The 15814-nt window shown below is 36.1% G+C and overlaps 1 protein-coding gene across 10 annotated transcripts in view; it reads left to right on the top strand.

Moving 5' to 3' along the window:
- ADGRB3 (adhesion G protein-coupled receptor B3) overlaps positions 1 to 15814 on the top strand; it is a 463218-nt gene that overhangs the window by 190515 nt on the left and 256889 nt on the right. For all 10 annotated transcript variants that reach the window (XM_027713236.2, XM_027713240.2, XM_027713243.2 and 7 more), the window contains 4 exons: positions 4036 to 4200; positions 7870 to 8034; positions 9082 to 9246; positions 15457 to 15558. In XM_027713236.2, the coding sequence (XP_027569037.2) occupies positions 4036 to 4200; positions 7870 to 8034; positions 9082 to 9246; positions 15457 to 15558 (597 nt within the window). The remainder of the gene's footprint in view (positions 1 to 4035; positions 4201 to 7869; positions 8035 to 9081; positions 9247 to 15456; positions 15559 to 15814) is intronic.

Here is a 15814-nt window from a genome sequence, read left to right as displayed (position 1 = left end):
ACACCTCAGGATCCAGTACTGCAATGCTGCTGTATCATTTCAGTTAGTGAATAATTTCTAACACACCTAAAACTTCAAGGGGAAAGAACATGGAATTTCCATACCTGCAGGTCATCTCAGTTTCTATTTCTCCTTTTCCATTGCCTTCAAGACTTATTACGACAAAATTTAACTGAAGCTCAGCATTTTCAGGCTTATGGGTAAAGCAAGATATGGCAGGAGCAGGAATACCCTAAACCATTTCAAACATTTGCGTGCTCAAAAGCTCTATTTTGGCTGGTAATTTTTTCTTTCCCTTTTCCTAGTGCAACAAGACCCATCATAAAACTTGTCCCCATCTTTCTTAGAGGCCCCCTTTAAGTACTGGCACTCCACAGTAATGTCTTCACGGAACCTTCTCTTTTGCAGTCCGAACAATCCCTCTTTTAATCTGTTTTCATAGGAGAGGTATTCCATCACTCTGATCTGCTTTGTGGTAATGTCTGGACCTGCTCCAACCTGTGCTGAGGGCTCCAGAGATGGATGTAGCAGTCCAGGTGGGGTCTCACCAGAGTGGAGTAAAGGGGCAGAATCCCATCCCTTGTCCGGCTGACCACACTTCTTTTGGTGCAGCCCAGGATACAATTGGCTTTCTGGACTGCAAGTGCACATTGCTGGCTCAGGTCCAACCTCTCATTCACAAAGCACCCCGAAGTCCTTCTTCACAGGACTGCTCTCAATCCTTTTATCTCACATCCTGTGTTGATACTGGGTTGCCCTAAGCTGTATGCAGGGTCTTGTTGAACCTCATAGTGTTCACATGGGCCCACTTCTCGAGCTTGTCCATATCCCTATGGGTAGTATCACATCCCTCAGGTTTATTAACCACACCACTCAGCTCGGTGTTGTCTGCAAACTTGCTGAGCGTGCACTCAATCACACTGGTTATGTCATTGATGAAGATTCTAAACAGTACTGGACCAGTACTACTTACAATGAAACATCAATGGCCATAACAACTTTTCGGTGTCTGTTCAGTTTGAAGTTGAATAATAAATAGCATTTAAAGCCCAATAAAAATTTTCCAAAATATGCTTGTAGGATGAAGGCCAGCATGGCCTCACGCCTCCTCCCACTTCACAGCAGTTGCATATTGTGAACACTGTGGGTGTTCACTTCAACATGATTAGGTTCACAGAGTGGCAGAGAGAGGGAAAGATGCTCTGCAGTAATCCAAACTCGTTGTGCTAGCAATGTTTTTGACAGATAAGTTGGCAATAATCTGAATATTTTTGTCCCAGATAATGAATCTTGCATCTGAAACTGTGTTATAGAAAACAGTAACTCCTCTGTGGGCCAGCTCTCCATCTGGTGTAATTTGGCATAGCTCATCTGGCTGTAATTCTTCAGATGTTATAGGGGTTTTTTCATTTAGAAAATAAGAAAGAAGTAAATGAAATATCAAAAAAATTAGGGGTAAGAAATTTTAAATTAATATGTTCTTTTAAAGCTGATCTGGATGATACTGAGCACTCCTGTAATGCACTGAACATATTAATTCTCATTGATATTTTCTGACATTAGTTGTTTTTTGGTGTTATGCCTTTTCCATCCTTGACTTTATTATTTGTCTACTAGTTTCAGATATACAAGTCTATACATGCAAGAGGTACTATGAAATTTTTACTCAATGAGCTAAAATTTGTCATGGAAGATGATTTTGGATCATTTAAACCACAAACAGATTGAGGTTGCTTTAAGTTTGAGTCCACCTAAAGTGGACAAAATGTTTTGTCTAATGTTCAGATCCAGAATCATGAAAGAATTATTCTGTGCTGCTGCTAATATGTAGTCACTCTTGCCAGAAGAAATATGCAACCTTTTGAGTTAAGACAGTATCTTTAAAGAGCACCTCAGCACTTTCTTTGTAGTTTTTAAATAAAGATAACTAACTTAGAATATTTTTGACAGCATAAAATCAAAATTCCAAATTAATCAATACACTTTAACTTATGCGTACTCTGGAAAACCTCACCCTGTGTCCACATAGCATCAAGACCTTTCTAAATTAGTATTTTTCTAGAGAATAATCTTTTTATAATTTGTATTAATTTTGTTTTGCTAAGTTGAATGCTTTTTGAAATTCTTTTTGCATCTGAACATCTTAATTAACCCTTGTGGTATCAGGAGATGAAATTATATCATTATTATTACTGGCTACTGTTTGGAATCTGGTGTGATAAATTAGTTTCTCATTCATTTTTCACATACGATAAAAATTGAGAATAGCTGTCAAAGTATAGTGCCTGTTGAGAACAGGTGAAACTTAAAGGGTTACATGCACGTATAGTCATCAATTTACTAGTTTTAGAAGAGCTAGACTTTCTGGTTTTGACCAAAATGTCACAGTTAATCAAGGTTTCTAAACTAACTAGACCAAAATCTGTCACTTTTACATTAATTTGGACTCTTCCTCAGTTTTTTTGGGTTTGGGTTTGTTTTTTTTTTTAATATAATGCAGATGGATGTGATATTTGGAATAAGATAATTTTAATAAGGACTGCCATGTAGGACGTGGTTCTTTTTGACTACTTGTACGTGGCCAACTAAAAACCTTTCATCGATTGAGCTGTTATTCAGTGGGTTAAATCTTCCCTGAAAAAAGCTTGACATTTTCTGTCAGGTACAATTTCTCAGAAGTTAGCTAACAAACTTTTTATCTCAACATAGCATCTGAAATGACAATTTTTCTTACTTTTAATGAAAGGCAGTAGAAGTTACCTACTTGCAGAATTCCCCTTGATCTTACTGATGAATTTGTGATAATATGGCAGGGAGCTGAATGTCCTTCTGCAGCCTTGGAACTGAATTTCACCTCAGGAAATGTTATTCTGATCCTTACAAGAAAAGGGTTGTATTTGTAGTAACTGGGCAGGTGATATGTGCCTTCAGGGCAAAGGAAACATATATATGAGAAGTTCTTTCACAGTGATGAAAAAAAGTGAGGACAAACCACAAAATCTATTTCTTCTGTAATGTTGTGAATTTTTTTTTGCAGTATTTTTCAGTTTATAGAGAACTGTCTTACCAGTGCATGTAAGGAATTGTTTTACAAGTATGTGCTTAACTCTAGTATAATAGAGAACTTTCTGAGACTGTAACTCCAATTTTTTCTGTCAAGGGATTGCGTATGGTATGTAAGCTCACATGGATATTGTATATTTCTCCTACAGTTGAAAATACTTAAGGGAGAGAAAGATTCATATTCTATGATTCTTTATATTTATTTTATAAAATATTTGTATATAAAATATTGGTATATGTTTGCAATTTATTGTGTACTCTGAAGGTATCTGAAGTTTGTTGAGTGAACATTTTTCTAAGAGTGATATATGTATTACTGTGTCTGTTAAATCAATTAATATGTTCATTTGAGGAAATGGCACATATCTTTTTTGAGGATGTGGTCTTGGAATTTTTGAGGAATATAATCAAACACATGTGCTGCCATATTTCCACCAGAATTTAAACAACTGAAAAAATTGTAAGATAACTGCCCCAATTTATGATGGGGACACAGTAATAAATTATGTGATAATTCCTATAATTTCAAAAGAAAGCTTAATTTTGATTGCTTATAGTTTTTAGAGTTGACCTGTTGCAGAAAGCATATGCCTGATTTTCACAAAGACTAGCCTCCTGAAAATCAGGTCTATTAAACATGTCAAATCAGGCATCAAAGATGTCATAACTATTGAAAAGGGAAGTCATCTTTCTTAAAAGTGTGAAAGAACAGAAACTGTGGGAGTGAGATTAGTTTAAAGATTAGAAATAATGTTTCAAAGTCAAGTATATTTTTGAGAAAATATGCCTTTTAAATTGAAATTAACTAACTTTTTAAAAGTATTTATTTTCCAATGATAAAGATTACCTATGTACTGATTTTCTTGAAGTTGGAAAAATAATTCCCATTTAAAATATTGATCTTGTTTATTTTCAAATCCTTCTGTTACTTGTTTGTCTGTTTCTGGTTAAAATCTGTCTGGTTTGTTGCAGTACATGGCGTTTGGGAGGAATGGTCACCTTGGAGTTTGTGTTCATTCACATGTGGTCGAGGCCAAAGAACTAGGACAAGGTCATGTATACCTCCCCAGTATGGGGGAAGATCATGTGATGGACCTGAAACACAACACAAACCTTGCAATATTGCACTCTGTCCTGGTGAGCTCATATAGCAACTCTCTGCTTTGTTACAGTGCATTTTTGTAGGTTGTTTGTCATTTTTTTCATAGCTCTTTGCACATAGGAAAAAACCCCACGTTGTCCAAAGTGAGTAGTTGGATAATATCGTTCATAATTGTGACTGGGATTAAAGTAGATAATCAGGATGGTTATTCTGTTCAACATACTACAGAAGCAAACAATTTTTTGTTTCTTTGATGTACTGTCTCTGTAAGGCACAGTATGTTGTGTAGGAAATCTTGATTCAGGATGGGTCTTGGAGAACCAAAAGACAAACAACTTCCCGAGTGTGGCTTAAAGGGAAATATTTAGAGGTCACACAGTTTGTGTCCACTGTATCTGTTTGAATTGTTTGCTTAGAAGTTTACTGTAATTTCAAAAACTGTCACTAAGCAAATAAAAAATGCATGGGCTTCATGTTAAACCTTCCACCCACTAAAACTGAAACTAACTAAAAAAAAATCATATATTCTTTCAAAATTGATTTTTACCTTTTTTGTCTGCGGGTTATAATTAATTTAGACTTAATTTTTCTAAATGTATGTGTACATATATATATGTGTATATAATACCTGAGTATTACAAAAAGTTTGATAAGCATAAAGTTATTTATAATAATCACAGAACCACAAAATCACAGAATATGCTGAGTTGGAAGGGACCCGAAAGGATCATCGAGTCCAACCCTTAGCCCACAGGACCATCCCCAAGTGTCACACCATGTGCCTGAGAGAATTGTCCAAATGCTTCTTGAACTCTGTCAGGCTTGGTGCTGTGACCACTTGCCTGGGGAACATGTTCCAGTGCCCAGCCACCCTCTGGATGAAGACCCTTTTTCTGATATCCAAGCTAAACCTCCACTGACTCAACTTCAGGCCATTCCCTTGGATCGTGTCTCTGGTCACCTCAGAGATCAGTGCCTGCCCCTCCTTTTCCCCTCACAAGGAAGTTGTAACTGCAATGAGGTCCCCCCTCAGTCTCCTCTTTTCCAGGCTGAACAGACCAAGTGACCTCAGCCACTCTCCAACCTTGAGGCTTCCCCTCAAGGTCCTCATTTGGACACTCTCTAAAATCTTTTATAATATAATATATAAAATAATAATTTATAGTTATTGAACTGATTGTAATACTTGGGTATTAAAAAAGTGTCAAGTACGGTAGTGTGAGAGTTCTGCCTGACAGTGTGAAGGTTGCCCATGTAGTGGATTTGTTGAATATCCAGTTTACAACACTGCTGCAAATAGATTCTCCATGACCAACACTCTTCCTGGAAAAAATTGATGGGCATTTCATTAGCAAAGGGTTGTTTGATGATTTAAAAACTGAAATGAAGGAAAAAAATGGAACTTAGTGCCTCACAGAATAAAAACTAAATTTCATAGACTTTTATGAAAGCTGAACCTTGCTTTTCTTCTGGTCAGCATACTCCAACTTTAGGACAAAATATGTGAAAAAGTCTTAACATTGAATGCAGCTGCAAAAATTTTGAATTAATCCAGTTTTTGGCCAAATTGGCAGCTGTGCAATTTTGCATGTGTGTACACCAAACTAACATGATATAGGAGAATGAAGCAGAGTTGTCAACAAGAAAAATGACAAACTAAACAGGAGAGAAGAAATTAATGCGTTCACTTCAGTATTACAAAGTAACACAAAAGATATTACGACTAACCAAAATAAACAATTATTTGAGAATTCTGGATTTTGAACAGTTACTTGTACCTAAATGACTTTCAGAGGAACTTACATAAAGTTACATTTAAAATCTTTTCTCAATGTTAAGATTTGCTGCAATTTGCATGTTCAACTTTATAAGGGAATCTTCATCTTGAATTGTTTATTTTTAATGGTATTTCTAAAACAGAAAACTCATATGCTATTTGCTCCTAAAGATAAAGGGAGATATATGAAATATATATGAGAAGCCACAGAATGAGTTTTCTCCAAAGACAGTATAATAATTGATTCGATCTTTCCTACCCTAAATAATAGTATATAGCCATGAATAAAACTGAAGATGCATTGAAATGTAATTTCCACAATGTTTTCCTCTTCACATAAAGCTTTTATGATTAATGAGTGGAGCTAGCTTCCATGATTGGGAAAATTTCCATTTTCTGCAGAATAAATTATCAGAGAGCAACTTCATAGCTTCAGAAGCATCTTATTGAGAAGTGGTTCACAATAAGGCATTACATAGAATATTTAATATAGGACTTTAGGGAAAAGCCTCAAAAACTCTCCAATTCACTGTTTGCTGAGATTCTTGGCATTAGAGATACAAATAGTATCTTTGAAATGTTCTGTGGTTCATGTCTGACAATAGTAAAATAGTTCACCTCCATACTTCACCGAAGAGTAGTGCACCCATACAGAACTATATGTTTAAAAACTAACCTAAAGATTCTGCTTCCTATTTTAATTATTAACACCTTCAACTTAGGGAGGTGCTATTCCAACCCTCCCTTAGAGGAATCCTGAAAACAGGAATTGGCAAGTGCTCCAAGTAAAGTTCCTCGTTTTCGGCAGTGGTGCTTTTATAGCACTAGTAGTTTTAAAACTAGGTTTTCAAGGACAAGTACTAATCAAAATTGTATTAAAACCTACATTTTGAGTTTATACTGGGTAACTGCAAGGGCAATAAGGAACTGATGATTGCTGAAGTCTATATGGATGCTGGATTCTGAATTAGCGCAATTAGTCATAAATCATCCCATAATGCTTACCTGTTTCAAACATGCTGTCTAGTCCTATTATGTATTATAAACCATATAATTTTTCATTTGTATGGAATCTTAATTGGGATACATTTTTTATTATCTTGGTTTTTAATGTTATTTACCCCAAGAAGCTGTCTGATATACAAAAGTAAAAATAACAGTCATTAACCTTTATTCAGAAGACTATGCATCCACACTCAAATGCACAGGCTAATACAAATTACTAAATGCAGAACTGATCATCATATCCATATTGTTTAGACATTTAACTTGACAAATTCGGAAAGAAGATTGCCTGATACGCAAACACAACAGCAGAACCCAATAAGGAAGGCAGACTGTTTCTGTCCTCCTACATTTTCCTCAAAAGCATGTTGAAGAACTAAGATCGTTTACCTTACAGGGAGGATGAATAATAAAAGTATATTCAGTATTGTAAGTCTATGTAAGAAGAGAGACTATCTGTGAGGCAAAGTGGTAACTCCAGTTTTCCTTTTCCTATTCAATAAAGGCATCCAGTTTTATGGTCAGGACCAATAATCTTATAAGCTGACTCATCTGAACTATCACTGCAACTCTAATAAATCACTTTGAAGGGCTCAGAGTTTACGTCATACAAGACCGGCCCTCACTTTTGCCTAAAAAGACGAGTCTTTTTTATAAGGCCGTCTTTTTAATAAGGCCCTTAAAAATATATGTGACCAAAATCATTATTTATCCTTTGTTATATTAGTGTACAATTAGAGGAAAGGGAACACTCTTTACTTGAAGAAAAAGGAAAACAGTTTTAAATTATTTTAAAGCAGCTCATAATGTCAGCCTCTGTATTTGATTGCTGTAAGAAACCAGGCTGGGCCCAGCCTGAGGGGCTGTGATCACCTGCCTGGTAACTCTGCTGTGTCCATCTCTTTTGTGCCCACGGCGGCAGTGGACGGACAGTGGCAGGAGTGGAGTTCGTGGAGCCAGTGCTCAGTGACCTGCTCCAATGGCACCCAGCAGCGCAGCCGGCAGTGCACAGCAGCAGCCCACGGCGGCTCCGAGTGCCGAGGGCCCTGGGCCGAGAGCCGGGAGTGCTACAACCCCGAGTGCACGGGTGAGTACCGAGCGGGTCCAGCGCAGGACAGAGGGCACATGGCAGGCTTGGCTCGGTGGGCTGCAGGGGGCAGAGCAGGCACCCCCAGAGGGAGGCTAGAACTCAGGAAGTCAGAAACTGAAACACAAGAAATTTCACCTCAACACGAGGAAGAACTTCTTTATGTTGACGGTGGTAGACCACAGGAACAGGCTGCCCAGGGAGGTCGTGGAGCCTCCCTCTCTGGAGACATTCAAAACCCACCTGGACATGTTCCAGTGTAACTTGCTCTAGGTGACCCTGCCTTGCCAGGGAGTTGGAGACTAAATGATCTCCAGAGGTCCCTTACAACCCTAACTATTCTGTTGTGATTCTCTGAGGCCTGGGTCCTCATTCTTATTTATTTGATGAGGTGAAAAGCTAAAGAATGCACCTTGAAAGGCTACATGACACGCTGCACACGCTGCTTTATGGTTTTATCACTGTTTAAAGGACATTCAGCAGTTTGAAGCCTAAAAAACTTAAGTTTTTTATGAAATTGAATGTATATGAACCGACTTGCTTTTGCGCTGAGACTACTTCATGATCTTCTGACAGTACTAAAGCAACCTTTCAGGTTGTGTACATTATGTGTGTACTTACCTTTAAGCCTCATTTTCTCTGTCATAGTATGTAAAAATCAAGATCTTAAAATATCACGTTCAAAAATGGTTTTATTTAGTTTTTTAAAGGTACTTATGCACATTGTAAATGTGTATCATTACTGTACAAAAGCAGTATACAAGTAAAATAAAAAAAAGATGAATGTCAGTTTTGCAGACCAAGTGAAAATTAATGTGTGTCAGTTCTTTTTAGTCTGTCTCGAGATGCCAGTCATTTAGACAACAATCCCATATTTAAGAGACCAGTATAAACTTCCTCATCTTCCATGAACCCACATGTACCACTTCCGTCACTGTTAGTTGTATCTGGAGGGGCTTTCTTTTCTTACCCAAGTAAAGAATAACTTATATATTCTTCTTTATGACTTTAATCCTGTCACCACTTGAATTATGTTTTTCCAAACAGCAAATGGCCAGTGGAACCAGTGGGGCCATTGGAGTGGCTGTTCCAAATCCTGTGATGGTGGCTGGGAGAGGCGGATAAGGATCTGTCAAGGTGCTGCTGTGACTGGGCAACAGTGTGAAGGAACTGGAGAGGAAGTTAGACGGTGCAGTGAACAGAGGTGTCCTGGTGAGATGAAAATATAATCGCTGTTATTATTTACACTACAGTATGCCTTACTTTAATGGATATCTTGAGGAAAGGCAAGATCAATGTCCATAGAACAATAGCTGTAAAGAGCCATGTCTGACCTTGCTTTAGGCAAGTCACTGATGTTTTTCTCTGTAGTGTTTATCTAGCTAGGTGTAAAATTAGCCCAATTGGATATATGAGCACTGCATCATGTTTTAAATAAAGCACAGTACCATAGTAAAAAACTTATCAAAAATATTTTATTTCCTAGGAATGCCTATAGTATTTGGAATGCCAAAGATTTGCTACAGAAATTCTCTTTGAATGCACTATTTCTGAGAATACCAGAGCTGTTTTTGTAAATCATAGAATTCCTGTTATCCAATGTAGGGGTGACATCTTTGTAATACATTTGGGATAAATTCCACTGCAGTAAAAACAGCAGAAGAAGTTGGCCTTACCATACTGTAGAGAATGAATGAATGCATGAGCAACATTTTCTAAAAAGGAAAGTAATTTTAAAAGGCACATCTTTCCTGTTTTAATATAATGCTTAAATATATTACTTTGCAGCACTTTTTCTTTGCTCTCCCAACAGATTTAAGTCTTTCTCAGTGAAAGCTAATAAAAGTGTAGTTTTGAGCTTCTTAAAAAATGGTGAATAAAGAAGAATAACTGGTGAATCAAGTAATATTTATCGGTCAAGACACATTGTCCTAAAGTAAAAGAATGCATTGTTGGATAGGTGAAAGATAACAAAATGAGGTGTAAGTAGGGTAAGATGTTCTAGCTGTTCACTTGGGAAATTATGTGATCTGAACTGCAAGCCAAGAAGTAGCAAAAAATCAATCTTGCGATTTGACTTCTGGACATTTTGCTTAAACGACAGAGATGTGTTGGGTCAGGAAATGAGAAATATATCAGATGTGAATTTTATGTTAGCAACCCCATATTTTCGTGGACAGCATGTTTATCCCTTGATAGCCATCAAAGAACAGTTTTCAAGGTATTTTCAATACTGTAGAACAACAAATCACACTGCATTTGAAGAACAACAAAAAGACTATTTGTAGTTATAAAGTCAAAACACTATACTGTAGAAGCTAACCAAATTTAACTTGGTTTTTAAATGATGTCTTTAATTTTAATAAAACTTTCATTATTTGAAAAGCAGTACAAAACAGAATTTGTGTTGAATTCCTAAAGAAACTGTAATTTCCATAGGTAATGCAGACTTCCTCTATAAAACCACAACACTAAAAGAAGGTTAATATGAACCTTCTTAATAAGTAGACGTTCAGATGAACCAGCTTCTGCTTATAAAACCATTCTTGAAATAATTAACATTTATATATAAAAGTAAAACCATGCTGCTGCAGTCCAATTTTCAAAGGTTGCCACCTGCTGTTAATAAAATATTTTACAGATGTATTTACAAGTCAAATGCACACAGAGCTTTGTTCGCCATTTGGTAAATTTATTTATTTACTTGATTAATTCCAGATAAAATCAGTGTGCTTATAAAAACCATAACCTAAATCACCTTTTAACAAGCTATACTTGTGCAGATGATTGTACATGAATAACAGATTTAATTTATCTGCATCTAGACTGACATTTACTAAAGTGTCTCAGATTTAAATGGAGAGAGTGGATAATTTACTAGAATTTTGCAGAATTATGTGTTGATTTACACTGTGTAAACACCAAAATTTGAAAGTACTATACTGAGAAAATTGTTCAAAATATAAGCAAATTTCATTATTTTTCTGCTTTTCTTCCATAGTCCTAAAATATCTCAGAAAAGCTATTTTCTTCCCAGTGGTTTCTTTTCCCATGTAAACCACTGAGAACATGAGAAACTAAAATGTTGATTTTTTTTTCTTGTATTAGCATTGCTTTGTATAAGACCAGATCCTCAGCTCTGTAAACCTGCGTAATATTTTTGTAAAGGGGATGAAGCTGCACCTTCTTTTATCCCCCAGAGGTCTATAGACTTACAAAAAGTTAAATTATAGCTGACTTTAAACTGTGGAAGCAAAAGGAGAATGAAACGTTTTCCTAGTACGGTGGCTGATCTTAATAAGATGCTATGAAACAGAGCTGTTTACTGACTGAAAATCTTGACTGGACACTTCGTAGTTTGTGTTCTGTATTATCTGAACATTATACAAGATTTTCTTCATAGTTTCTCAGTATTGTTTTCAAATGGTTTGGGCAGGGACTGAATTACATTTATAGAAGCTGAATATAAGCAGCATTAAGGAAGGGAGGCTCAGAACTATCGTCTGAAAGTTGGTTTCTCAAACAGTTTGGTATCTGGACAAATTTTGAGTATCTTTCTTTGTGATTTGTTTTTATTCACAGATATAAATTTTAAAACTGGGTTTTTCCTTCTGTTGTGTAGTATTCTGGGAACAAAAACCAAAAATATGAAGATATTTTGGGTTCAGTTATTTATCCTTTGTTGCATTCCAAATGTCTAAAGTTGAATTTTTCTCCTAGTAGGTCAGCAGTACACTGCACTCAAAGTAGTTTTCTGTGAAGGATAACTTTAGAAAATTTGAAACAAATCAGAGAAAGTAAAAAAACCTTTTAGGTTTGTTAAGTGGCTAGTCACTCTGGAGTCACTGCAGAAAACACACAAGATGAATGAACACTAGATCTGTCCCATAAGAGTAATGAAGACAGCTAGGTAACAAAAGAAATTGAAGTTGATATGTGGTAAGGCATTACATGGCAAGTTGATCAGAAACTTTTAGAAGAACATGTGGGAGAAATAAAGTAATTTCCATCAAAAACTAAGAGATATGAGAATGAACAAAGTACAGCATTATTCAGGATAGAAAACTTCTGTAAATTTATTTTTATAAAAATAGGACCATGTTCTTATGACAGTTTTAAGAATATATTAGGCTCCAATATTAGAGTGTTGGTTTCCAGAAATACTTAATTCCATAATAGTTAAATATATATTGACTCTATGTATGTTTCCAATATTAATGCTTTACCCAGATTTTACTGAAAAGAGATTCTCAACATTTTCCTCGTAAGCATATTGTCAGTGTTAGGAAACCTAATACAGGAACTGTTCAGACCAAAATATTACTGAAAACAATGCTAGACTATCTTGTTTATTAATAAAAAGACAAGAGTGCACAACTGCTACTAAAGATTAGCTAATGATTTCCGACTGAAGCTAGAAGTTTTCTTCAGAGTAATACTACCTAGATAAGATAGAATATGAGAAGGTAAAAAATTCAAATAATTGACAACAACTAAATAATAAAATTAAACCTTTTTGGTTTGTTTTGTCTCTGATTACAACACTATTCTTTTAAGATGTTCAAAAGCATTATTTTCTGTTGTCTTTGTTTAAGATAATATTGCCTGTGGCATTGAATTAGGATTCACAAGAGGAGCGGTAGTTCCACCAACATCTGAGCTACTATATGCCTTAGGCTAACTTACTTCACCCTCATATTACCCTTTCCCGTATTTGTTTCCTGCCTAGGTAGATAGTAAACTCTGTGAGACTGTGCGTCTCTTGCTTTTTCTGTGTGTAGTACAGAGCTTCCACTGATTCTGAGTGGGTCAATTGCCTCTTGGAGATGCACATCCTTTCTCCAGTAATGTCAGAAGATTGTGCTTCTAGACCATTGATCTAGACCATTGACTTTGTTGAGTGTTTGTGCTTAGGTGGGATGAATTCAGGCCTATATTACAGGGGTATAACATGGTAAATTTGAGTACATGCTCTCTGTGGGAAGATATTGCTGAAACACATCATCAGTGAAAGAGATCTGCTTTTTATTTGCCAGTTACGTCAAATTTACCTCAGTATTTGCTGTTTGCTTCTAAATTTTAGCGGTGCTCTGTGGTTTTGTACTGCAAAATCACATTATCTGTGGGTGTGTTATGAATAAATTGTACCATAGTAACAGAAGTACTTGAACTGGTCTGAGCAGAGCCAGCAGGGTCAGCAATGCTTTTTAACTCAGATATGATACCACTCCATTGTGACTATGTCTTCATGAGCAACATGGGTTGGAGCCTCACAGATGCTTTAATGTGGGTGGATGTCTGATGAGTAAGCTCTGTCAGATATACTTTAGTTTTGGGAAGAACTGGTTTATATTTTTTAGGCACAGTGTTCCTTGATCCAGGATATTTGTACAAGGCATTGAAAAGCCAAGGGTCAGCCAGGGACCAGGAAAACTTCTTTACCTGGGCTAAATGATAACAAGTTGCTCCCACACCTCTTTCCTGGTAACTCTGGGTCTTGGCAGTGCTTTTTACTTTGAACACGACACACAGGTGCACAGTTTATCTCTGGCACTAGCCTGAAGTTGAAATATAATCTTGAATTCTGAAAGCTATAATGCAAAAGCACACTAGTACCCTTCCAAATAGATGAGCAATCTCTGATATTACCTGTGACTTGCTAACACAAAAGAGAAAATATGCTGTATATGTGCATATATAGATGCAGGTTTATATTTTTTTCCAGAAAAATAACACATTTAGCATTCAGTATGTGGAAAAAAGTAAGAGTTTTAGTTCTGAGAATCAACACCCAAAATGTTGATTAGTGAACACAACACGTTTGCAATGGTCACAGCTGCATGAAAAATATACTTCTCAAAGAGCTCTAAGCCCTAGCAAATTTATGTAATTTATAATATTACCTCCTTATTATGTTAATTTACGGTCCCCAAAACATAACATTTCTTTTGTTTATAAGGTCATAATAGAATGGTAATTGCATTTGCTTATGTCACCAGATGGCTTATGTTTATCAAAATCTGGCTTTTCACGTTGTAACACTGTCCTGATGCATTCACTCTTTAGGCATATCTGAAGCAGGGCTGGTATTCTAGATTATGAACATAACTAACTTTCTTTAGATTTTGCCATTAATGGATCTCTTGCTTTTTTAGCAGCACCAACTGTCTTGATTTACGATTCAGGAATGCTGATGGTGAGGCAAATTTAGCAAGCAATTTTTCTGCCCAACTGTGATTCATATTAGTATTACTGAGCCATCTGCTAGGTATTCTTTGTCCTCTACAGCTTTGAGGATACAGCTTTGTGCAAAAGTCTACTCAGTTCCCCTGCTCGCACTTCCATCAGCAGAAGTACAAAACAGGGAAGATGGATGATTTTATGGGTTAGGTAATGGGATGGGCAAAATCTGTAGTCTGTCCCTGCCTCTGCTAGAGATTTCCCATGCAACCATGAGTGAATCACTGAGTTGCTTTCTGCCTTATCACACCATCTGTTAAAGCAAATTTCCTTTCTCTTTTCTTTTTCTTGCTTTGTAACCACTTTGCTGAAATACAGTGGGATTACGTATTTTTCCAGGAATACATATAATTATAATAATAAACAATTCTTGGCTTTTCTCTGCTGAACTTGGAATGAATTAGATTTCGGTAACTAGCATGTCAGTGCTGTAAGTTGTGAGACGACTCCAGCCAGAGGTTTTCTGTTAATTCAGTTTACTCAAAAATAATAAACTGGAATCTACAGTAAAATATGAAAAGAAATCTGTAGTTGTGACCTTGTAAAATAAAACATGAAGAATTTGCTGAAGCTTTTTTCCCCCATGCAGCTCTGTTACTACAAAATTGTGACAATATTTTCTCCCTTAAATGGTATTGTGATAAGCAGTAAAAGGTTATTTTTTTTATAGCCACTCAGTCCCACATTATTGACTACTCTTGCTTAATTACCAACTTGTACCGAAACACATTTCAAAGAAATAACCTTCGGAATATACAGCTCTCATTTAGCACCTTTAACACATTTAATGGTTCAGCTGTGGTTGCAGAACTGATTCTTTCACATACAGATTCAATTTTAGAAAAATATTTACAAATTTCCGTGTAAGATAAGCATCATAGCTTATCACATTTTAAGTGTCATCTTCTGATAGATGTTTAATGTTATTGATCAAGATAGAGAAACAAGGAAAGAGTCAAACCTATTAACATTGTAGCTACAACCAAAAGAGTACTTGTTTTCTGGAGAAAATAATGGCACTTGTTATATGAAATAACTACCGTCACAAAGACAGATATACAAAAATTGCAGGATTCTCATTTTTGCATTTTTGTACTTCAAACTTAAAATTAAACCAAATTATGTTAACATACATATCTCAGGAAGAAATAGGATAAGACTGAACACTTGTTTTTCTGACAGCGCCTTATGAAATATGTCCTGAAGACTATTTGATGTCAATGGTGTGGAAAAGGACCCCAGCTGGGGACATGGCATTCAATCGATGTCCTCTCAATGCCACAGGTACAGTACTACTTTGAAATTTTATGATGACAAAAAAGGGGAGGAATATTTTGCATTGTGTCCTAGAGAAATCATTACTAGACTCATGTAAAAATGCATATATGTGAATATATCTATATAAACTCCACATATTTACTCATGCATATGCATGCATATGTGCACATGTACATATATTGTCTCATAGCTTGCATATATGCATGGGAGATATATATATACGTATAAACATACATATGTGCATTATATTCAGAGGCAAAAA

Source organism: Pipra filicauda, unplaced genomic scaffold (genome assembly GCF_003945595.2).
Source record: "Pipra filicauda isolate LSUMZ 115617 unplaced genomic scaffold, ASM394559v2 scaffold123_size2130275_pilon, whole genome shotgun sequence".
NCBI classification, from domain to species: Eukaryota; Metazoa; Chordata; class Aves; order Passeriformes; family Pipridae; genus Pipra; species Pipra filicauda.
Note: the sequence above shows the minus strand (reverse complement) of the source record. Positions and strands in the feature narration are given on the sequence as shown.